This window comes from Nerophis ophidion, linkage group LG03 (genome assembly GCF_033978795.1).
Source record: "Nerophis ophidion isolate RoL-2023_Sa linkage group LG03, RoL_Noph_v1.0, whole genome shotgun sequence".
In the NCBI taxonomy this organism is placed as follows: domain Eukaryota; kingdom Metazoa; phylum Chordata; class Actinopteri; order Syngnathiformes; family Syngnathidae; genus Nerophis; species Nerophis ophidion.
This window is the reverse complement of record NC_084613.1, coordinates 18,339,201-18,363,280: the sequence shown is the minus strand read 5'-3', so window position 1 is coordinate 18,363,280 and position 24,080 is coordinate 18,339,201. Positions and strand designations below refer to the sequence as shown.

Sequence of the window (24,080 nt, the reverse complement as noted above, 5' to 3'; positions counted from 1 at the left end):
GACAGGTTATGAATAATAAAATGTTAATAACATAAAAGCTACATTAGTGTACTCAGAAAATGCTAATTAAGTATGGGGAGATTTTGACAAGGTGGGGGTGACTAGTTATGAATAATAAAATGTTGATAACATAAAAGCTACATTAGTTTAACTAAATATTTTTGCAGCAAAAACCGCACAAAAGTAGGACAAACGAACAGGAAGATGATTGCGAGATTTTGTCAAGGTGGGGAGACTAGTTATGGATAATAAAATGTTATTAACATAAAAGCTACAATAGTTCAACTTAATATTTTTGGAGCAAAAAACAGCACAAAAATAGCACAAACGAATTGGAAGTGGATGGGTGATTTTGACAAGGTGCGGGGGGGGGCAGGCCTATGATTAATAAAATGCTAATAAAGTTTGGGGTGATTTTGACAAGGTGGGGGTGACTGGTTATGAATAATAAAATGTTAATAAAATAAAAGCTATATTAGTTTAACTAATATTTTTGCAGCAAAAAACAGCACAAAAGTAGGACAAGCGAACGGAAAGTTGATTGTGAAATTTTGTCAAGGTGGGGAGACTAGTTATGGAGAATAAAATGTTAATAACATGAAATCCACAATAGTTCAACTTAATATTTTTGCAGAAAAAAACAGCACAAAAGCAGCACAAATGAATGGGAAGAGGATGGGGATTTTGACAAGGTGAGGGGACAGGCTGTTACTCATAAAATGCCAATAAAGTTTGGGGAGATTTTGACAAGGTGGGAGTGACTGGTAATGAATAATAAAATGTTAATAAAATAAAAGCTATATTAGTTTAACTAAATATTTTTGCAGCAAAAACCGCACAAAAGTAGGACAAACGAACGGAAAGTTGATTGTGAAATTTTGCCAAGGTGGGGAGACTAGTTATGGATAATAAAATGTTAATAACATAAAATCTACAATAGTTCAACTTAATATTTTTACAGCAAAAAACAGCACAAAAGCAGCACAAACGAATGGGAAGAGGATGGGGATTTTGACAAGGTGAGGGGACAGGCTGTTACTCATAAAATGCCAATAAAGTTTGGGGAGATTTTGACAAGGTGGGGGTGACTGGTTATGAATAATAAAATGTTAATACATAAAAGCTATATTAGTTTAACCAATATATTTGCAGCAAAAAAAAGCACAAAATTAGCACAAACGAATGGGAAGAGCATTGTGATATTTTGACAAGGTGGGAGTACGGTTTATGACTCTTAAATGTTAATAACATCCATCCATCCATTTTCTACCGCTTGTCCCTTTTGGAGTCATAAAAACTTAATACTGAGCAATATACTTTTGCAGCACAATCCAGCACAAATGTGGCACAAACGTTTGGGACAAGTTTGGGGAGATTTGCACCAGGATGGTTATGAATTATAAAACATTAATAACAAAAAAACTGTATTAAAACAAAATATTTTTGCAGGCAAAAAAAACGGCACAAAAGTAGCACAAACAAATGGGAAGAGGACTGGAAGATTTTGACATTGTGGGAGCGGACTGTTTATGAATGATAAAATGTTAATAACATAAAAACTATAGTATTTTAGACCAAAAATTCAACACAAACAATTGGGGCAAGTTAGGGAGGATTTTGACAAAGATGGGGGAGCTGGTTGTAAATCATGAAACGTTAATAACATAATTATTACAGTTAGACAAAAGGTTTTTTTGCAACACAAAAGTTTTTTTTCAACACAAACGTTTGAGACACATTTGGGCTGATTTTGACAAGGAGGGAAGGGGATGTTATGAATCATAAAGCGGTAATACTTAAACACTACAATAGTTGGACTGATTTTGCCAAAGTGGGGGGAGGGGCTATGAATCATAAAACGTCACTACCTTAAAAACTGTAAGAGTTAAACCAAATAATTCTGCAGCACAAACACCGCATAAATTTAGCACAAATTAATAGGAAAAGTTTGGGGATATTTTGCCAAAGTGGGGGAGGGGCTATGAATCATAAAAGGTCACTAACTTAAAAACTGTAATAGTTGAACCAAATATTGCTGTGGCACAAAAACCACACAAATGTAGCACAAATGAATAGGACATGTTCGGGGAGATTTTGACAATGTAGGGGAGGGGCTATGAATCATAAAACATGACTACCTAAAAACTGTAACAGTTAAACCAAATAATGCTGCGGCACAAACACTGCACAATTGTAGCACAAATGGAAAGGACACGTTTGGGTAGATTTTATGAGACAGGGGGAGGGGAGGGGGGGTTATAAATCATAAAACGTTACTAAGTACAATAGTTAAACCCAAATATTTATGATTCACAAACCAGAACAAAAGTAGCAGAAACATTTGGGGTGATATTGACAAGGCTCGCTATGATTCACAAAATGTTAAGAACATAACAACTTTAGTCGTTAAACAAAATATATATATAATAATATAACTATTATTGTTCGACAAAAACATGTGCAGCACTAATGTAGCACAAACGATTAGGACAAGCTTAGGGGGATTTTCACAAGATGGGAGTGTGGGGGGTGGAGGTCATCGTTATAATCATAAAATTTTGATAGAATCGAAACTGTAAAAGACAAACAATGTGCAGCACAAATGATTGGGACAAGTTTGGGATATATGACAAGGTGTGGGGGGAGGGCAAGTTATTAATCATAAAACATTAATAACATAAAAAAACAGACAAAAAAATGTGCGGCCAAAAAACACAGCAGGAATATTTGGGACAAGGTGGAGAGAGGGGTACAACTTCCCAAGGGTCAATACTGTAATTGTATATATATATATATATATATATATATATATATATATATATATATATATATATATATATATATATATATATATATATATACTTATATATATATATAAATATATATATACTTACATATATATATACACACACACATATATATATATATATATATATATATACATATATATATATATATATATATATATATACATATATACATACATATATATATATACACACACATATATATATATACATATAGTTATATACAATTATATGTATGTATATATATATATATATATATATATATATATATATATATATATATATATTGCGTGTGTGTGTGTGTGTGTGTGTGTAGTCAAGGTTACTGTGGTTTATCCGGTATACAGTGCTCAATAGGGGTAGAGCGAAATAAAAGTTAGGTCAAGAAAAAACACAGAGGCTATTTCATCCCTACAAGCCTGTTTTGTGGGTTTCCCTGTCCAAGGTTTCTCATAGTCACTGTTACCGACGTCCCATTGGGGTGATTTTTTCCTTGCCCTTATTTGGGCTCTGTACCGAGGATGTCGTTGTGGTTTGTGCAGCCCTTTGAGACACATGGGATTTAGGGCTATATAAATACACATTGATTGATTGGTTGATTGATAAACTCCCCTTAAGATTAGGGAAACCTGCAAAACAGGCTTGCAGGGATGAAATAGCCTCTGAAGTTTATAAACTGCCCTGAAGAGCAGGGAAACCTGCGAAACAGGCTTGTAGGGATAAAATAGTCTCCGAAGTCTATCAAATCCCTTGCAAGACTAGGGAAACCTGAGAAACAGGCTTGTAGGGATGATATACTCTCTGAAGTGTATCAACTCCCCTGCAAGACTAGGGAAACCTGAGAAACAGGCTTGTAGGGATGAAATAGCCTCTGAAGTTTATAAACTCCCCTGAAGAGCAGGGAAACCTGCTAAACAGGCTTGTAGGGATGAAATGGCCTCTGAAGTTTATAAACTCCCCTGAAGAGCAGTGAAACCTGCGAAACATGCTTGTAGGGATGAAATAGTCTCTGAAGTGTATCAAATCCCCTGCAAGACTAAGGAAACCTGAGAAACAGGCTTGTAGGGATGAAATAGCTTCTGAAGTTTATAAACTCCCCTGAAGAGCAGGGAAACCTGCTAAACAGGCTTGTAAGGATGAAATAGCCTCTGAAGTTTATAAACTCCCCTGAAGAGCAGTGAAACCTGCGAAACAGGCTTGTAGGGATGAAATAGCCTCTGAAGTTTATAAACCCCCCTCGAAGAGCGGGGAAACCTGCAAAACAGGCTTGTAGGGATGAAATAGCCTCTGAAGTTTATAAACTCCCCTGAAGAGCAGGGAAACCTGAGAAACAAGCTGGTTAGGACAAAATAGCCTCTGTGTTTTTCCTAACTTAACGGATAAACCACAGTTATATATATATATACATATATAGAGTATATATATATATATATATATATATATATATATATATATATATATATATATACATATATATATATATATATATATATATATATATATATATATATATATATATATATATATTAAAGGTGCACACTGTAACTGTCCAAACGGTACCCATCCATCCATTTATCCATCCATTTTCTACTGCTTGTCCCTTTCGGGTTCGCGTGGGGTGCTGTACCACTTTTTCATTTTTCACGTTAAAATCTACAGACTTTTTTTTTTTTTTTTCTGACAGACTGAATATTTCCTGTGTTTCCTTACCTTCAAAAGGTGGCTTTAAAGCCGCACCCCCTTGCCTCTCGGTGCCTCTAAAAGCCTACTTAAGTCAATTTTTTTGGCCAGAGCACAGTGTTCTGCGCCTTACTGGCAGCGTGTGAATGAAGGGGAACTAAGGCTTTCTGGTAGAAAAATATGTTTATTGAGCAAGAAAGATGGCGTCTGCTGAGCGGGGCATTTATTCATATTATAGTGAGGTGTGTGTGTGTGTGTGTGTGTGTGTGTGGTCCCTGCTTCTCTGCCAGGGTGTAGGTTTGACGAGGCAAAGAGCATCCGATTGTCTGACATGTGGAGGCTCTGCCTAAAATGGGGATATTTGTATTTTATTTGAATTTTTTTATAATTTTTTAAGGTGTCAGTCAGGCAGCTCATGCCAACATGCACTTGCCAATGAGGCCTAATGGTAGACAATGACAAGGCGGGAGGGTGCAGGGGGGGAAATGGGGTCAGGCAGGGGCGGGGAGGTGGAAGGGGGTTTAGATGGTCTGGAACGCCTCGCCGTAGCCTGCATAGCGCTTCTTGCCGGGCGTGCTCGCTCCCACGTTGGTGCGAGGGAACGTCTGCAACTTGTGCAGCTCCTGAGACAGTTTGCCCAGCACGCAGGTGCTGAGGTTGGAGCAGCGCTTGGTTAGGGGTCTGTCCATGCTGTCGGGGAGGGGACACAGATCACATGCAGAGAACAAGGCTCATAGAAAGCAGGGAAGAAAAGACATGCAGGAGTTCATTCATCCCACCGGAGGTCTCGGACTGAGGGCCGATTTTTACATCAGGGGGTGTCCAAACTTTTTCCAGCGAAGGGGGAAAGGGAAAGGCCATTTTCATACATCCTGTACGTTAAATATGCTAAAATATTGCTGCTATAAATCTTTAGGTAACACACAATTCAGAACAATTCTCGATTCAAAATCAATACTTTTTTACTAACACTGGGTGCCAGTTCAATGATTGACTAAATATCAGAAGAATTTTATCTAAGTTATCACAAAACTTTGTGTTCAGCTCGCCCTACAAGAGGACAATAGCTGTCTTTGAAAATACTTTTAAAACGCCGCTGTGTAGGATGGGGAGCGACATGAAGGTGTTAGTTTCTTTGATGTATTGTAACCCACAGGAAGATTTTGTCTTGACCCGAGATCTACAAAGCGGAGAGGAGGCAGGGCCTGACCTCCCTCCAGGCACTTTTTCTCTGAACTCTTTTACGACCTTTTCTTTGAATTGCTTTGTAACCAAATACGATGGCAGTTTACGACCCCCTTCCCTTAGAAACAGCTGTTGCCATGTATTCAGAGAAATTCCAAATAAAAGAGGAGGCGTAAAATCTTTTGTCAGAGCGTGGGATAACACTGTACAAGGGTAAAGTGTCTCAAGTTTCTCCTCAATTGAGCTAAATTTAATTATGTCTGTATTTAATTCCTTGCTTCTTGTCTTGTTTAATATACGTCATCAGTGTTTGAGCTTCACACTACATTCCTTCATAAAATAAATAAAAAGCTATATTACTTACAAGAACACTTGGTTTTGTTAAAAAAATATATATATTACTCAACCATTTAATAAAGTGGCTGGACAGGACAGGTTTTTAAAAAATGAATAAAAATAAAATAAAAGATTTCATTTAAAAAATAGATTTTTTAAATCTTTCTAATCGTTTAACAAATGTTAAAAAATTCTTCAAAAAAGGGAAAGGCCACTTTCAAACGTTATTTACATTAAGTATGCTAGAATATTGGAGCTATAAATCTTTAGGCGACACACGATTCAAACGGTTCCATTCACAATCGAGTCAGAACAATTCTCGATTCAAAATCAATACTTTTTTACTAACACTGGGTGCCAGTTCAATGATTGACTAAATATTAGAAGAATTGTATCTAAGTTATCACAAAACTTTGCGTTACATCGAGTTCAGCACGCCCTGCGAGAGGACAATAGCTGTTTTTGAAAAGACTTGTAAAACTCGACTGTGTAAGATGGGGAGCGACATGAAGGTGTTGGTTTCTTTGATATATTGTAACCCACAGGAAGATTTTGTCTTGACCCGAGATCTACAAAGGAGAGAGGAGGCAGGGCCTGACCTCCTTCCAGGCACCTTTTCTTTGAACTGTTTTACGAACTTTTCTTTGATTTGTTCTGTAACCAAAGGCGATGGCAGTTTACGACCCCCTTCTCTTAGAAACAGCTGTTGCCATGTAATCAGGGAAATTCCAAATAAAAGAGGAGGCGTAAAATATTTTGTCAGAGCGTGGGACAACATTGTACAAGAGTACAGTGTCTCAAGTTGCTCCTCAATTGAGCTAAATTGAATTATGTCTCTATTTAATTCCTTGCTTCTTGTCTTGTTTAATATACGTCATCAGTGTTTGAGCTTGACACTACATTCCTCCATAAAATAGATAAAAAGCTATATAACTTATAATAAAACTTGGTTTTGTTAAAACAATTTAAAAAAAATCTACCCAAACATTTAATAAAGTGTCTGGACAGGACAGGTTTTTTTTTTTTAAATAATGAAAAATAAAATAAAAGATTTCATTAAAACATTTTTTAATGAAATGGACAGAGGAGGCAGGGCCTGACCTCCCTCCAGGCACTTTTTCTCTGAACTCTTTTACGACCTTTTCTTTGAATTGTTTTGTAACCAAATGCGATGGCAGTTTACGACCCCCTTCCCTTAGAAACAGCTGTTGCCATGTAATCAGAGAAATTCCAAATAAAAGAGGAGGCGTAAAATCTTTTGTCAGAGCGTGGGACAACACTGTACAAGGGTAAAGTGTCTCAAGTTTCTCCTCAATTGAGCTAAATTTAATTATGTCTGTATTTAATTCCTTGCTTCTTGTCTTGTTTAATATACGTCATCAGTGTTTGAGCTTCACACTACATTCCTCCATAAAATAAATAAAAAGCTATATTACTTACAAGAACACTTGGTTTTGTTAAAAATATATATATATTACTCAACCATTTAATAAAGTGGCTGGACAGGACAGGTTTTTAAAAAATGAATAAAAATAAAATAAAAGATTTCATTTAAAAAATAGATTTTTTAAATCTTTCTAATCGTTTAACAAATGTTAAAAAATTCTTCAAAAAAGGGAAAGGCCACTTTCAAACATTATTTACATTAAGTATGCTAGAATATTGGAGCTATAAATCTTTAGGCGACACACGATTCAAACGGTTCCATTCAGAATCGAGTCAGAACAATTCTCGATTCAAAATCAATACTTTTTTACTAACACTGGGTGCCAGTTCAATGATTGACAAAATATCAGAATAATTGTATCTAAGTTATCACAAAACTTTGTGTAATATTGAGTTCAGCACACCCTACAAGAGGACAATAGCTGTCTTTGAAAATACTTGTAAAACTCTGCTGTGTAGGATGGGGAGCGACATTTAATAAAGTGGCTGGACGGGACAGATTTAAAAAAACAATAATAATTAAATAAAATAGAAGATTTAATTTAGAAAATCGATTTTTAATTTTCTTAAATCGATTAAGAATCGTTAAACAATTCTTCAAAAAAAGGAAAGGCCATTTTCATACATTCTGTCCATTAAATATGCTAAAATATTGGAGCTACAAATCTTTGGGCAACACACGATTCAAACGATTCCATTTAAAATCGAGTCAAAACAATTCTCAATTCAAAATTAATACTTTTTTTATTAACCTTGGGTGCCAGTTCAATGATTAACTACATTCCTCAATAAAATAGATAAAAAGCTATATACTAAAAAGAAAAATTGGGGTTTTTTTTGTTTTATTTTTTTAAATCTACCGTGTTTCCTTGAATTGCCGCAGGGCATATAGTATTCGCCTGCCTTGAATTACTACCGGGTCAAACTCGCTTCGCAAAATAATTAGAGCATGCTTAGTATTACCGCCTGGTCAAACTCGTGAGGTCACGAGTGACACTTCCCCTATCATCATTTTCAAAATGGAGGAGGCTGATTTCAATACCGGTAATTTGAAATCGCATAAAGGGAACAAGATTAAGAGCTATTCAGTAAAATTTAAGGTCCAAGCTTACATCACACTCAAATGTTTACTGCATGCCTCTGGTAAGTGCCGGAGTGAGAAGAGGTTTTAAAATAATTAGCGCATGCTTACTTTTACCGCATGCCTTTGGTAAGCGCAAGAGTGAGAAGAGGTTTTAAATTAATTAGCGCCCCGGCGGCAATTCAGGGAAATACGGTATCTCCCCAAACATTTAATAAAGTGGCTGGACAGGACAGATAAAAAAAATTTATTAAAAAAAAATAATAAATTAAATTAAAAAAAAGAAAATCTTTTTAATCATTTTAAATCGATTAAGAATCATCAATCAATTCTTCCAAAAAGGGAACGGCCATTTTCATACATTCTATACATTACATATGCTAAAATATTGCAGTTATAAATCTTTTGGCAACACGCGATTCAAATTATTCTGTTCAGAATCGATTCAAAATTTTATAAGTTTATAAAACTTTTTTACTAACATTGGGTGCCAGTTCAATGATTAACTACATTCCTCCATACAATAGATTAAAAAAAACCTATATTACATATAAGAAAACTTAGTTTTGTTTAAAAAATAGAAAATATACCCTAACATTTAATAAAGTGCAGGACAGATTTTTTTTTAAAATAAATAAAAAAATAAAATAAAAAATCTAATTTAAGAAAAATCGATTTTTAGTCTTAAATCGATTATGAATCGTTAATCAATTCTTCAAAAAAGGAAAGGCCAAATCATAGGGTTGTAAATCTTTGGACAGCACAAGATTTAAACGATTCCATTCAGAATTGATTCTCGATTCAAAACTATTCTTGATTCAAAATCAATACATTTTTACTAACATTGGGTGCCAGTTCAACTACATTCTTCCATAAAATAGATAAAAAGTTATATTATTTTTGAGAAAACTTGGTTTTATTGAAAAATTATACTCTAACATTTAATAAAGTGGCTGGACAGGACAGATTAAAAAATAAAATAAAATAAAATCCATTAAAAAAAATCGATTTTTAATCTTCTTAAATTCATTTAGAATCATCTCAAATAAAAATTGCGGTTCATTTCAAAAACCTAAAATATGACATTGGTCAATATACTGTAACCCAGTGTTTCTTAACCATAGGGTGGGAGCCCAAGAGGGCCACCAAAAAATATGTCTCTCAGCTGTGGTCCGCATAATTATAATACACATTTCCACCACTTGTGGCAGTAATGACAAAATCAAACGAGAGCGTATGGCCAATTGAGGTTTAAAATTGGTAGCAAACATGGCGCCCTGTAGCCACATAAGTGTTTTTTTTACAATAAATTTAGGACAGTGTTTCTTAACCATAGGGTTGGGGCCCAAGAGGGCCGCCAAAAAATATGTGTTTCTCAGCTGCGGTCCGTATACTTGTAATACACATTTCCACCACTTGTGGCAGTAATGACAATTTCAAACTGGAGAGAGTATGGCCAACTCAGGTTTAACATTGGTAGCAAAAATGGTTTCTTCAGTGTTTCTTAACCATAGGGTCGGGGACCCTAGAGGGCCGCCAAAAAGTATGCGTATGAGCGGCAGCGGTACTTTGTTGTAATACACTTTTCCACCACTTGGGGCAGTAATGACAATCTCAAACAAGCACAAGAAGTCTGGAGCTAATTGATTGATTGATTGATTGATTGATTGATTGATTGATTGATTGATTGATTGATTGATTGATTGATTGATTGAGACTTTTATTAGTAGATTGCACAATACAGTACATATTCCATACAATTGACCACTAAATGGTAACACCCGAACAAGTTTTTCAACTTGTTTAAGTCAGGGTCCACATTAATCATTTCCATCCATCCATCAATTTTCTACCGCTTATTCCCTTTGGGGTCGCGGGGGGCGCTGGTGCTTATTCATGGTAGTCATAAAGTCAAAGAAAAGTTTCTGAAGTGCAAAAAATGTGCATAATCATTTGGACTTTACTTTTATTGACATTTTACTTTAGAAACGTATTTTTTATTAATTTACTGTATTTATTTTAGCACAACATAGTTTTACGTACATGTATTTTATAAGAGTCCCTTCGCATGAAATAGATTTGGTTAATAATTATTTTCTAACCAGCCTGAATGTTTATGTATTAAATAAATAATAATATCTGTGACCAACACATGCTTTCATATCATTTGACAAGGTCGCAAACTGTAAGTAAGTTTAACATAATCATAAAATACGATTAAAATCAAGGGTAATATTACTGGTTTGGTGTTCATTTTTCACATGACTATAGGGTCTAGAGTTGGCCAATACGCTCTCTATGCACGGCTCTGTATCCAACAGCAGAAGTTCGGATCTTAAGTAAAGGACAATTTTAGGAATTCTCTGCGTTAATAAACGTTTTCAGAGACTTTTATTTTGAAGCATTTCCTGATCGTGTCACTTCCGCTTCCCTTTTGACTTGTCTTAATGTGTTGTAACTTGTCCTCTCTGCTACGTTCAATCGGTGCTCTAGTCTTCGAAGATGTGAGTATGTTGATGATTATATAAGACTCATTTAGATTATTAATATACATTACTGTGTTTGTGTAATGTTAAGTGGTGTTTTAAGAACATTATTGGTGCTATGTTGTTAAGAAGCTACCGGCTAACATCTCACTGTTAGGATTGCATTGCTGCTGCTAATGTGGCTAATGCTATTGTGGAACTGCAATATATTGACAGCTTGTTTGTGCATGTATGTTTTATATTATGTCTCTAGTACTATAATTTAAACATTTATGACATACGACACAGAATGTTGTTTAATTAGATAACAAAAATATTAATTTGACTTGTGTATTACATATACTTACCAAACCAAAGTACCGCTGTGGTATCAGTCTCTCAGAGTTTAATACTCTACAGAGAGGTTTTTTTAGGCGCAAAAATTATGACTAGTCCAGAAATGAAATAATATTAACGCTGTTTAATCCAATATTGTAATTTTGAAAACTGAAGACTGAGCTAATCAGTAGCCAGAATTCTGAACAGGGCATTCATATCGATTTGGCCTTATATAGTAGCCTATTGTACTGTAGTTTCAAAATTTTGGGGTAATTTAGACGATTTAGTCATTTAAAATGCTTAATTTAGGCATAAAATGCTAGAAAAAAACATCAACAATAGAGTGATACTGGGGACTTCGTAGCGCAATGTAGCAAATGTAACACACTCAGAAAAAAATCTGTAGACTTTTAAATCTCCAGAATTTTTCCCTAAAATTTGCAATGTTTTTACCCCAAATCACTGTAAATTTGAAACATGCTAGCAATGTTATCTTGACTGTAAAAATCCCACGACTGAGCCCCCAGTTTGTTTGTTATTTTGTAAAATATACAGTTGTTGTTTTTACAGCGCTTTTCTTACTCAGCCATCAGCGCCCCCTAAAGGGCCTCCAAATAATATTTGTTTCTTAGCTGTGGTCCGTATAGGGCCGTGGCAGCACTCACTTGTTACACACTTTTCCACCACTTGCGGCAGTAATGACAATATCAAACAAACAGAAGAAGTCTGGAGCTGATGTCATAGAGAAGTTTCTTAAGCGCAAAAAATATGACAAAAGTGGTGAAATTGTATTTTCATTTGCACTTTAGTTTTATTGACAGCCTATTTCAGAAACATATCCATTATTAATACTTATTATTAATTTAGTTAGAGTTTGCTCATTTAATTGTACGCAAATGTATCTTTCATCAGTTATTACGAGTTGTGCAGTGGAAAATTTTGGCTTCAGGGTAAAAAAGGTTAAAAACCATTATGCTAATCTTTGTGAAACAAAGGAGTTTACAGTAAAGAATCCATCGATCATCGCAGTTTCTGCAAAATAACATTAAAAAAACTGTTTACGACCTCATAAACGAAGTTTTTGACATTTTCAGAGCCCTCTAGACTTGAAATAACACTCACATAGTCACCTTAACGCTGTTTAATCCACTGTAGTGACGTTGCCTGAGGCTGAGCCAATTAAACTGTAGTATCAATATTTTTAGTTAATTTAGCCATTTTCAGGCTTAAAATGTACAATTCAGAAATGCTAAAAAAATAAAACTAATGTTAAATCCATGATTGTGTGAAAACTTCGTAATTCACTGTAAAAAAAATATCTGTAGATTTTACGGTTTAAAAAAAATAGAATCTCAGTCGCCAGAATTTGTGTTTTACCGCAAATTACTGTAAATTGTAAAAACACTACCACCGTAATTTTTACGGTAAAATTCTCACCACCGAGCTGACAGTTTTTTCCCAATAGAATCTACCGTTGTTGTTTTTACAGCTCTTTATGACAGCGCCCCCTAGAGCGCTGCCAAAAAATATATCTTTCTCATCCATGTGGGGCGCAGCAGTGCTCAGGTGTAATACACTTTCTCACCACATGTGGCAGTAATGGCAATATCAAACAAACACAAGAGGTCTGGAACTAAAGTAATAGAGACGTTATTTTAAGCGCAAATATTATGACTAAAGTGGTGACGCTGTATTTACATTTCCCCTAAACTTTATTTTTTAAGTACTATTATTATTTATTATTAATTATATTTAGATAGGCTCCAGCTCCCCCCGCGACCCCGAAGGGAATAAGCGGTAGTAAATGGATGGATGAATATAATTAGTAGCTGTATACTCTTACGAGCTGCAGACTTATAAGCATATAGTGGAGACTTCAGTACGACGTTTTGTAAGCGCAAAAATTATGACTAAAGTGGTGACTCTGTATTTTCATTTGCGCTTAAACTTGATCTTTAAAGTATTGTTATTATTTATTATTAATTGTAATTAGTAAGTGTATGTTCTTGCGAGCCTGCGATGAGATGTCGACTTGTCCAGGCGCCAGCGAGCCCCGCGACCCCAAAAGGGAATAAGCGGTAGGAAATGGATGGATGTTCTTGCGAGCTGCATACTTTTAAGCATAATGTAGTACGCTGTAAAAAAACATTTATAAATTTTATGAAATTTGTATATACCTATTTTGTACATATATATATATATATATATATATATATATATATATATATATATATATATATATATATATATATATATATAATTTATTTGTATTTATACATTTTTTTAAATGTATTTTACAGTAAAATTAAGTTTATATAAATGTTTTATTTATTTTTCCAATTAACAATAATTTGGTGTTTAAAATAGCATTTTTTTAAGATACATTTTTGGCGACTTAGATTCCAGTTTTTTGTTTTTTTTCACACACCAATTATTGTTAATTGTGAAAATGTTTAAATATGTATAGAAAATTAATTTAACTGTGAAGTCGGTAAAATTCTCACGACTGAGCTACCACTTTTTTCAATTTAAAACTCTCCAGTTGTTTCTAATGTGCTTTTCTAGAAATGCAAAAACAGTACTTGTTTTTTTTTTTCAGTAAAATTCCAGCGACTTTCACAATAAGACCTACTGACTTTAAGAAAATATTTATTTATGAATGAATTATGCTTAAACTTTTTTTCAACCCTCAAGTACCACCGTAAAGATCCAACGTTAAAATTAAGTAACGTAGCAGACCTAAGTATTCATTAGAGACTTATTTAACGAGTATATGTGATATTTTGAACAAACATTTTGAACAATAACGCTGTGTTGGAATACTTCACAAGATAGAGCCCGCAGTTTGGTGGCGATACACGATGCTGCTTTTTTTGCAGACGCCGCACCCGGGTAACACGGGTGGATTCCAAGCCCAAATAAACAAGCTAGTAAACGCTCATTTAAAAATGTCCCCCGAGCCCTCGCTTTGGACACCCACTGGGAATGATTCATTGTCGGAAAAATCCGTTAGATGTCCGGTGGGGTACACAGTGGTTGTCTACAACCATGCAGTTCAAGTCACACATACAGTATATATTCAGGTTTTTTTTCCCTCCCCCATGCCAGTTCGTCTCGTGCCAAACACCCGTACACCCCCTCCCCAGAAACCGGATGCAAGCCCACCTGGCTAACATCATGCACAGTTCTTCAATGCATGCCCCCCTCCCCCCGTCTTTCTCCCCAAATTAAAAAAAACAAACTTGTCCATGCGAGGGAGGGGTGGGGGAAGGGATTTCTTCATGACAGACATGTTAGAACGTGAGAGGTTACCTCCACTGCTGACGTCATCGGTACCCACTTTACTTCCACTAGTGACCCCGCCCCCTCCGCCCACGCCCCGCCCCTTCAGCGCACGCACCTGTTCCCTTCGGTCGCCTGTGCCTCCATCTCCTCCGCCGTCATCTGCACGAACTCCTTGACGATGGCGTTGAGTAACCGCCGCGCCTCGTAGTCCGTGAGCGTCACTCGGTCCGACATGGATTCCAAACCCGGTCTGTGGAGAGAGAGTGCGTGTGTGTGTGTGTGTGTGTGTGTGTGTGTGTGTGTGTGTGTGTGTGTGTGTGTGTGTGAGTACAATACGGAAATAATTAAGAAGCATTGACCCCCCCCAAAAATGTTTGAATGATAATGACTCAATTAATAAATATATAAATAAAAATATTCTATTCAATTATATTATTCCACAAATAGGTTTAATAAATGAAAATATTTTCATTTATCCCCCCAATTTTTTAAATCAATAACTGAATTAATTAATATAATAATAATAAAATATTTTGTTATTTTTGAACAAATAAACATATAATAAGGAAGAGTATCCAATTCAATTGTATCAATAAAAAAAAGAAATGTAATAATGAAAAAAAGGTATATTACGTTTTTTTTCTCTGAACATCGCTAAATTTTATATATTAAAAATATATATTTTTTCAAACAATGCCCTGTATCTATAGGTATGTTTAGTATAATTCTTTACATAAAATATGTTTGATAATAACTCAATTAATAAATATAATAATAATAACGACTTAAGTAGTTATTTTAAAAAAACATCTAATAAATAAGATTATTTTATTGAATTGTATTAATTTAAAAAAACAATATTAAAGAATTTAAAAATTAAGGTATATTATGTTTTTTCTCTGAACATCTCTAAATTTTCAAAAAATCTACAAAAAAAAACATTGAAACAAAGTCCCTGTATTGTAAAGCATGTTTAGTGTAATTCTTTACATAAAATATGTATTATTTTTTTAAAATGTAACATCTAAGAAATGAAAACACTCATTTATCCCCAGAAAATGTTTAATAATAATGACTTAATTAATAAATCTAATAATAATAAAATATTTTGTCATTTTTGAAAAAATAATCATCTAATAAATAAGATTACTCTATTAAATTGTATTAGTTGAAAAAATATATTTGATAATGAATTAAAAATAAAGGCATATTATGATTTTTTTCTGAACATCTAAAAATTGTACTTTTTTTTTCCAAACAATTCCCTGTATTTTGAGGCATGTTTAGTATAATTATTTACATAAAATATGTTTTGGATTTTGAAAAAATAAACATCTAATAAATTAAAATATTCACATTTATCCCACAAAAATATTTAATAATAACCCAATTAATAAATACAATAATAATAAAATATTTTGTTATTTTTGAAAAAACAAGCATTTAAGAAATATGATTATTCTATTCAATTGTATTAATTGAAAACATAGATTTAATAAAGAATAAAAAATAAAGGTATATTATGTTTGTTTCTTTAAACATCTCAAATTTTTATGTATACCGGTATATTAAAAAACTTTTTTTTCAAACAATTCCCTGTATTTTGAGGCATGTTTGGTATAGTTCTTTACATTCAATATTTTATTGTTTTTGAAAAATTAAACATCTAATAAATATAATTATTCTATTCAATTGTATTAATTTAAAAATAGATGTAATAATGAATAAAAACTAAAAGTGTATTGCCTTTTTTTTCACTGAACATCTCTAAATGTTATACTTTTTTTTTCGAATGTTCTTTTCAAACAATTCCCTGTATTATGAGGCATGTTTAGTATAATTCTTTACATAAAATATTTTATCGTTTTTGAAAAATTTAACACCTAATAAATGAAAATATTTGCATTTATCCCCCCAAAATGTTTAATAATAATAATTGATAATATTAAATAATAAAATTAATAATAACTCAATTAATAAATATAACAATAAAATATTTGGTCTAATAAAGAAGATTTTTTTATTCATTTGTATTATTAAAAAATAGATTTAATAATGAATACAATATAAAAGTGCAAGAATTTTTTTTCTCTGAACATCTTTAAATTTTATATTTAAAAAACATATAAAAAATTCAAACAATTCCCTGTATTTTGATGTATGTTTAGTAAAATTCTTTGCATACATTTTTTTTGTTTGTTTTTGAAAAATTAAACATCTAATAAATGAAAATATTCTCATTTCCCGACATCACATAAAATATTTTACAAAAATATAAATGTATATATTTTTTCCCAGTATTTTGGGGCACGTTTAGTCAAATTCTTCTACGGAACATTTCCTCTTCCAAAGGACAGCACAGTTCCACCAAATGAGCTTTCCTGTCTTAATTGTGTTATTTTTCCCCTGCGTGCCACGAGCAGAACAATCAAATTAGACAAGAGTAATAGGATGTAGGAACTTCCTGTAAGTGGATTATTAGCATTACAGAACGACATCTCCTTCAACTTCAACTCTTTCCAACCGCACACCTCCTAAACACAAGCTCTACAGCGTCCTGACACAAAATGCCAAAAAGGTGGCGCGCGTCTCACCTGGCGGGGGCGGCTTGTGAGCAGTACATCTGGCAAATGACCAGGGCGTAGGCGACGAGGAAAGCGGAGATCTTCAACATGACCATGGTCCCCTGCGCGGCAAGACATAAGAGACCCTTGTCAGCGCCTCATCCTCCACTTCATTTTGTGTGAGTGTGTATGTGTGTGTGTGTGTGTGTGTGTGTGTGTGTGTGTGTGTATGTGTGCGTGTGCGTGTGGCAGAAAAAAAAGGAGTGGCGTTTTTTTCCCGTAAAGTCCTGAGCTCCTGCACACAACACACCCTCTGATCATGCTCCTCGCCTTGTTCCTCCAGGAGGGGACAGCCCGTTCTTGCAGGTGTGTATGTGTGTGTGTGTGTGTGTGTGTGTGTGTGTGTGTGTGTGGGGACATTCGGGTCCCAGCGTATGCACTACATGTTGCTTTTGCTCTGGGAGCAGAGAGGAGGGGGTGACAGGTTGTACTGGGGAGGGGGGGTTACTCCTATCTTCCCAACTCCCTGAGGAACCAGTGCATTAGTGTAATGAGCACACACACACACAGTTACACACACACTCACACACACACACGCTTCCCCTTATACCCACGTCTTTTAGCTCCACTCTAATTCCCTAATCCGCATTCCTTTGACCGCCTCCCCGGCCTCCGCAAGGCAGGCGGTGACCCCGGCGGCCGCCGTCCAATCCTTTTACCAACCACGCACCATCACGGGGCGTCACGCAACCCGGCCGGCACTCACCTTATGTGACAAGCACCCGGCGGGAAAAAAAGGAATCTCTGGTGGCGGGACTTTGTCCAAACTTGCGACGCTCGTGCTCAACGGTGACTGTTGCGTGCAGCGGCCGGGGTGCCGGCCTATATATCCCATCACTCGGATTTGTGCGTTGACTGTGTAGGTGTTTAATTATCCGCAGGCGGCCAATGGGGCGGCGCCGGCGTCCGCGGGCGGCCAATGGGGCGGCGACGATGCCGCTGACGTCCGTCCCCAGTCACTAAGTGCTCCATTCACAAAATGCCCCGGTCCTATGGACCACTTCCCTGATTTGCATTGATGTCATTAATGAAATAGGAAGCGGAGAAAGTGGGGGGGAACCTTACCCCCCCGCCAACTCCGCCCCCGAAAAACAGTATTTTTCCATTGCATTATATCTTGTATGCCAAATTGATAGGGCACTCCCCCGCCACCCCCCACTTTCAGGTGGGGCCATCTGCTGGGGAGGGCCCCACACTACACGGTGACGTACCCTGTTCACAACCCGACTCGGGCCCTCTCGGCACGGGCCAATTTATGTAAGAACATGACTCACCGCAAATGCTGAACTTCTGCATATCAGTAGTAATGGCGGCCGCTTTGCCGTTTGCGGTCAAGCGCGGCGCGGCGTCGAGCCGTCAAAGTCAATTGAGCTAATAGAGCGATAGCGCAGCGGCTGCACTAATGATGGCCGCCGCCCGGGCCTCCGCCCACGCACTGAGTAAACGAGTTGTCTGAGGCCGATCGATGGGAGCCTCCGACAGGGGCCGTTTCTCAAAAGCAATTACACAACTGTTTGTCATGCGCCATCATCTCAATTCCCTTCCTTTTCATTAGCGGGCGCCAACATAGCCACGCGTGTGTGTGTGTGTGTGTGTGTGTGTGTGTGTGTGTGTGTGTACATGTGTGTGTGTGTGCATGTGTGTGTGTGTGTGTCGGTGCAGGGGGAAGCAAATGAAGGGCTGAACGGGATGAGTGTGTATGTGTGTGTGCAGGATGATATGTCGGCGGCGCAGAAAGGGAGGGTCCTGTGCGTCATAGAGGAACCCCATTAGACGGGATGAGCCTTTTAGCGCTATTGAGCCAGCAGGCGCACCCGTGTCAGGTGCTAAATCAAACCCTCAACCGACAGCACGTGGACCTTCTAGCTGCACTTTGTGCGCCACTCGGGAACTTTGTGAACCCCACTGGCACGCCATGGCGGGACTGGGGCCGCTTCATTCAGGTTCTCCCTCTGAGGGGTCTTCACACTCAAATATCGTAAAGCCCAGGAGTGACCCCATAACGGCCCCCCGAGTTCAGTTAAAAACTTGGGAGTGCCCCGGTTCTATAGAGAAACTTGGACCACTGTGGAAACATTGGCAGATCCTTGTGTTGACATTTTGACCTTGCTAAACTTGTGGTTTTCTTAGCTGAGGAGTTCCTCAAGGCATCCCCCGCATGCGGCTCTTTAGCTTCCCAATAGGGGCTCACTGGAGCTTTTTTAAAGAAAATGTATAAAAATGGAAAAACATGAGGAAAAAATATATTTTTGTTGTAATGTGGTTTCTATAGGATGACACAAACCTTCTAAATTGTTAAGAAACCCATTGTCGAGTATGTTTGTGTTTATGCTTCACTGATGAGAGTATTTGTCTGACTAAATTCGGCAGTCCTTGAACTCACGGCAGTTGTGTACAACTTTCTCCGATGCTGCCCAGAGTAAGACGTGTTTTATGCCACTCCTTCATTGTCTCATTTTGTCCACCAAACCTTTTATGGTGTATATATATATATATATATATATATATATATATATATATATATATATATATATATATTAGGGGTGTGGGAAAAAATGGATTCGAATACGAATCGAATCCGTTGTGCGATTCAGGATCGATTCTCATTTTTTAAACATCAATTTTTTATTATTTTTTTTTTTTATTAGTATTATTTTTTTTATCAATCCGACAAACCACTACACAGCAATAACATAAGCAATCCAATTCCAAAACCAAACCTGACCCAGCAACATTAAGAACTGCAATAAACAGAGCAATTGAGAAGACACAAACACGACACAGAACAAACCAAAAGTAGTGAAACAAAAATGAATATTATCAACAACAGTATCAATATTAGTTATAATTTCAGCATAGCAGTGATTAAAAATCCCTCATTGACATTATCATTAGACATATATAAAAAAAAAAGAACCATAGTGTCACAGTGGCTTACTGCATCGCATCTCATAAGCTTGACAACACACTGTGTCCAATATTTTCACAATGATAAAATAAGTCATATTTTTGGTTCGTTTAATAGTTAAAACAAATTTACATTATTGCAATCAGTTGATAAAACATTGTCCTTTACAATTATAAAAGCTTTTTTTTTTTAAATCTACTACTCTGCTTGCATGTCAGCAGACTAGGGTAGGTCCTGCTGAAATCCTATTTATTGAATGAATACAGAATCATTTTGAATCGGAAAAATATCGTTTTTGAATCGAGAATCAAATCCAATCGAAAAAATCGATATATTATCGAATCGTGACCCCAAGAATCGATATCAAATCGAATCGTGGGACACCCAAAGATTCACAGCCCTAATATATATATATATATATATATATATATATGTGTGTATATATATATATATATATATATATATATATATATATATATATATATATATATATATCAATCAATGTTTATTTATATGGCCCTAAATCACAAATGTCTCAAAGTACTGTCTGTACAAACCACTACGACTACGACATCCTCGGAAGAACCCACATAAGGGCAAGGAAAACTCACACCCAGTGGGACGCCAGTGACAATGATGACTATGAGAACCTTGGAGAGGACCTCAAATGTGGGCAACCCCCCCCCCCCTCTAGGGTACCGAAAGCAATGGATGTCGAGCGGGTCTAACATGATACTGTGAAAGTTCAATCCATAGTGGCTCCAACATAGCTGCGAGAGTTCAGTTCAAAGCGCATCCAAGACAGCAGCGAGAGTCCTGTCCACAGAAAAACCATCCCAAGCGGAGTCGGATCGGCATCGTAGAGATGTCCCCAACCTATACACAGGCGAGCGGTCCATCCTGGGTCCCGACTCTGGACAGCCAGTACTTCATCCATGGTCATCGGACCAGACCCCTTCCACCAGGGACGGGGAGACAGAGGAGAAAAAGAAAAGAAGAGGCAGATCAACTGGTCTAAAAAGGAGGTCTATTTAAAGGCTAGAGTATATAAATGAGTTTCATGGTGAGACTTAAATGCTTCTACTGAGGTAGCATCTCGAACTGTTACCGGGAGGGCATTCCAGAGTACTGGAGCCCGAACGGAAAACGCTCTATAGCCCGCAGACTTTTTTTGGGCTTTAGGAATCACTAATTAGCCGGAGTCTTTTGAACGCAGATTTCTTGCCGGGACATATGGTACAATACAATCGGCAAGATAGGATGGAGCTAGATCGTGTAGTATTTTATACGTAAGTATAAAATATATATATATATATATATATATATATATATATATATATATATATATATATATATATATATATATATAAATATATATAGATATATATATATAAATAAATAAATGATAAATGGGTTGTACTTGTATAGCGCTTTTCTACCTTCAAGGTACTCAAAGCGCTTTGACACTACTTCCACATTTACCCATTCACACACACATTCACACACTGATGGAGGGAGCTGCCATGCAAGGCGCCAACCAGCACCCATCAGGAGCAAGGGTGAAGTGTCTTGCTCAGGACACAACGGACGTGACGAGGTTGGTACTAGGTGGGATTTGAACCAGGGACTATATATATATATATATATATATATATATATATATATATATATATATATATATATATATATATATATATATATATATATATATATATATATATATTTAGGGCAGCACGGTTGAAGAGGGGTTAGTGCGTGTGCCTCACAATACGAAGGTCTTGAGTAGTCCTGGGTTCAATCCCGGGCTCGTGATCTTTCTGTGTGGATTTTGCATGTCCTCACCGTGACCGCGTGGGTTCCCTCTGGGTACTCCGGCTTCCTCCACCCTCCAAAGACATACACCTGGGGATAGGCTGAATGACAACACTAAATTGGCCCTAGTGTGTGAATGTGAGTGTGAATGTTGTCTGTCTATCTGTGTTGGCCCTGCGATGAGGTGGCGACTTGTCCAGGGTGTACCCCACTTTCTGCCCGATTGTAGCTGAGATAGGCACCAGCGCCCCCTGCAACCCCAAAGGGAATAAGCGGTAGAAAATGGTTGGACATATATATATATATATATATATATATATATATATATATATATATATATATATATATATGTATATATATATATATATATATATTTATTTATATATATATATATATATATATATATATATATATATATATATATTTATATATATATATATATATATATAGGGACGGCGTGGCGCAGTGGGAGAGTGGCCGTGCGCAACCCGAGGGTCACTGGTTCAAATCCCACCTAGAACCAACCTCGTCACGTCCGTTGTGTCCTGAGCAAGACACTTCACCCTTGCTCCTGATGGGTGCTGGTTGGCGCCTTGCATGGCAGCTCCCTCCATCAGTGTGTGAATGTGTGTGTGAATGGGTAAATGTGGAAGTAGTGTCAAAGCGCTTTGAGTACCTTGAAGGTAGAAAAGCGCTATACAAGTACAACCCATTTATTTATATACATATATACACACACATATACGGCCAAATGTTTTTAACTCAATGTGGTCCAAAGTTTGGGGACCCCTGCTTTAAACAATACATGACTCAATCTGATCCAATTAATGCATATCTGTTGGTTGCAATCGTCTATTGATCTTTTACAGAAGGTCAGGCTAGAACAGCGCCTGGCGTTGCCAGGGTCAAAGGTTGCATCGGGACTGTTTTACACTATTGGCTTCATTGTGGAGCGAGTGTAGCTCACTGCTAATTATTGACACTGCATGTGTGTGTGTGTGTGTGTGTGTGTGTGTGTAATGACGAAGCTCGTTAACACTGTGGTGTTTATTACAGGGTTTGCTGCATCAGCAAAATCACAGACTGTTACCAAGCGTCCACCTAAGAATATACATACCGTTTAGTTTATGGGCTTGATTTTGCTCGAATGTATTACAATCACTGACCCCCCTCCCCCCCAGTCACATTATTTGACTTATCGCAGCATGACAAGCACAGATGATTCATTTTAAATTAGTCTGGTTAAAGTCATTCAAGTGGTGCCACGCACATCATGTTTGGCCAAGAATAGCATTAGTGTCGGCACCTGGTCACCGAAAAAACTACGACATCCTTTTCCTTGCAATCTTTCGAAGGGCGTCTGCTGTTGCTGATGACGTGAGCCAAAGGTGCAGAGACGACAGGCGACGTGCAGGTAAAAACATTGGCGGGCCGTGCTTTTCTCATCCAGGCCTTCAGTGAAGTCCTACTTAGTCCGACTTAGCCTCTCAAAATACCTTAATTTATGTCACCCGTTGGACACTGCTGGAGATACGATACAGAAACACACCCGAACACTTTTGGGTACTCAACAGTGTACAGAACAGTCTATTTTTCCGTGCATTTAACATTCAAAAATCCCGCTTCAGCAATTAAAAAATATCTTACTGGTACTGTCAAAATTTAAAGAATTGTATTAAACAAATGAAACATGAAAAAATTAAGGAATTAAATGTTTGAACTCACAATTCGTAGCACCCGTTCGACGCCGTATAAGCCAGTGGTACCGCTCGTAGTCGGGGTTTTTTGTGAAAGTGGCGGGCAAACCATTTCACCGCCGGGATAACTTGCGGTTACGGCCGACCTGGTCTCACAAGATCTAGTTCCTCTTAAGTATTCTTCTTGAAAATTGTCTTGCAAATATATATATGCCACCTAATCAACAAGTTAAAGATTAGCCAAACATTTTACTGGAACGGTGATGTGTCGCCACTTACGGCATCGTGTAAAAGGTGGGAAAAAGGCAGACGCTAGGGAAGAATGAGTAAAAAAAAAAAAATTAAACCTCAGACTGGGCTCCTATGGGTGGTGGGGGTGCATAGACTAGGGTCGAGAAAGAAACCTGATAGCCGA

At 36.7% G+C, this 24,080-nt stretch overlaps 1 protein-coding gene across 3 annotated transcripts in view; it reads right to left on the bottom strand.

Annotated features, from left to right (window-relative positions):
* Positions 1-18,077, bottom strand: part of LOC133549256 (calcitonin gene-related peptide-like) — a 21,668-nt gene extending 3,591 nt beyond the window's left edge. The window contains exons 1-4 of one of the 3 annotated variants that reach the window (XM_061894480.1): positions 17,955-18,077; positions 17,219-17,310; positions 14,740-14,874; positions 4,518-5,177 (exon numbers count right to left, since the gene is read on the bottom strand). In XM_061894480.1, coding sequence (XP_061750464.1) covers positions 5,009-5,177; positions 14,740-14,874; positions 17,219-17,304 — 390 coding nt within the window. In that variant the 5' untranslated portion in view covers positions 17,305-17,310; positions 17,955-18,077 and the 3' untranslated portion in view covers positions 4,518-5,008. Of the gene's footprint in view, positions 1-4,517; positions 5,178-14,739; positions 14,875-17,218; positions 17,311-17,498; positions 17,628-17,954 lie in introns of those variants that run through there. The other 2 variants (XM_061894481.1, XM_061894482.1) reach the window with 2 other exon arrangements.
* Positions 18,078-24,080: the final 6,003 nt, after the last annotated feature.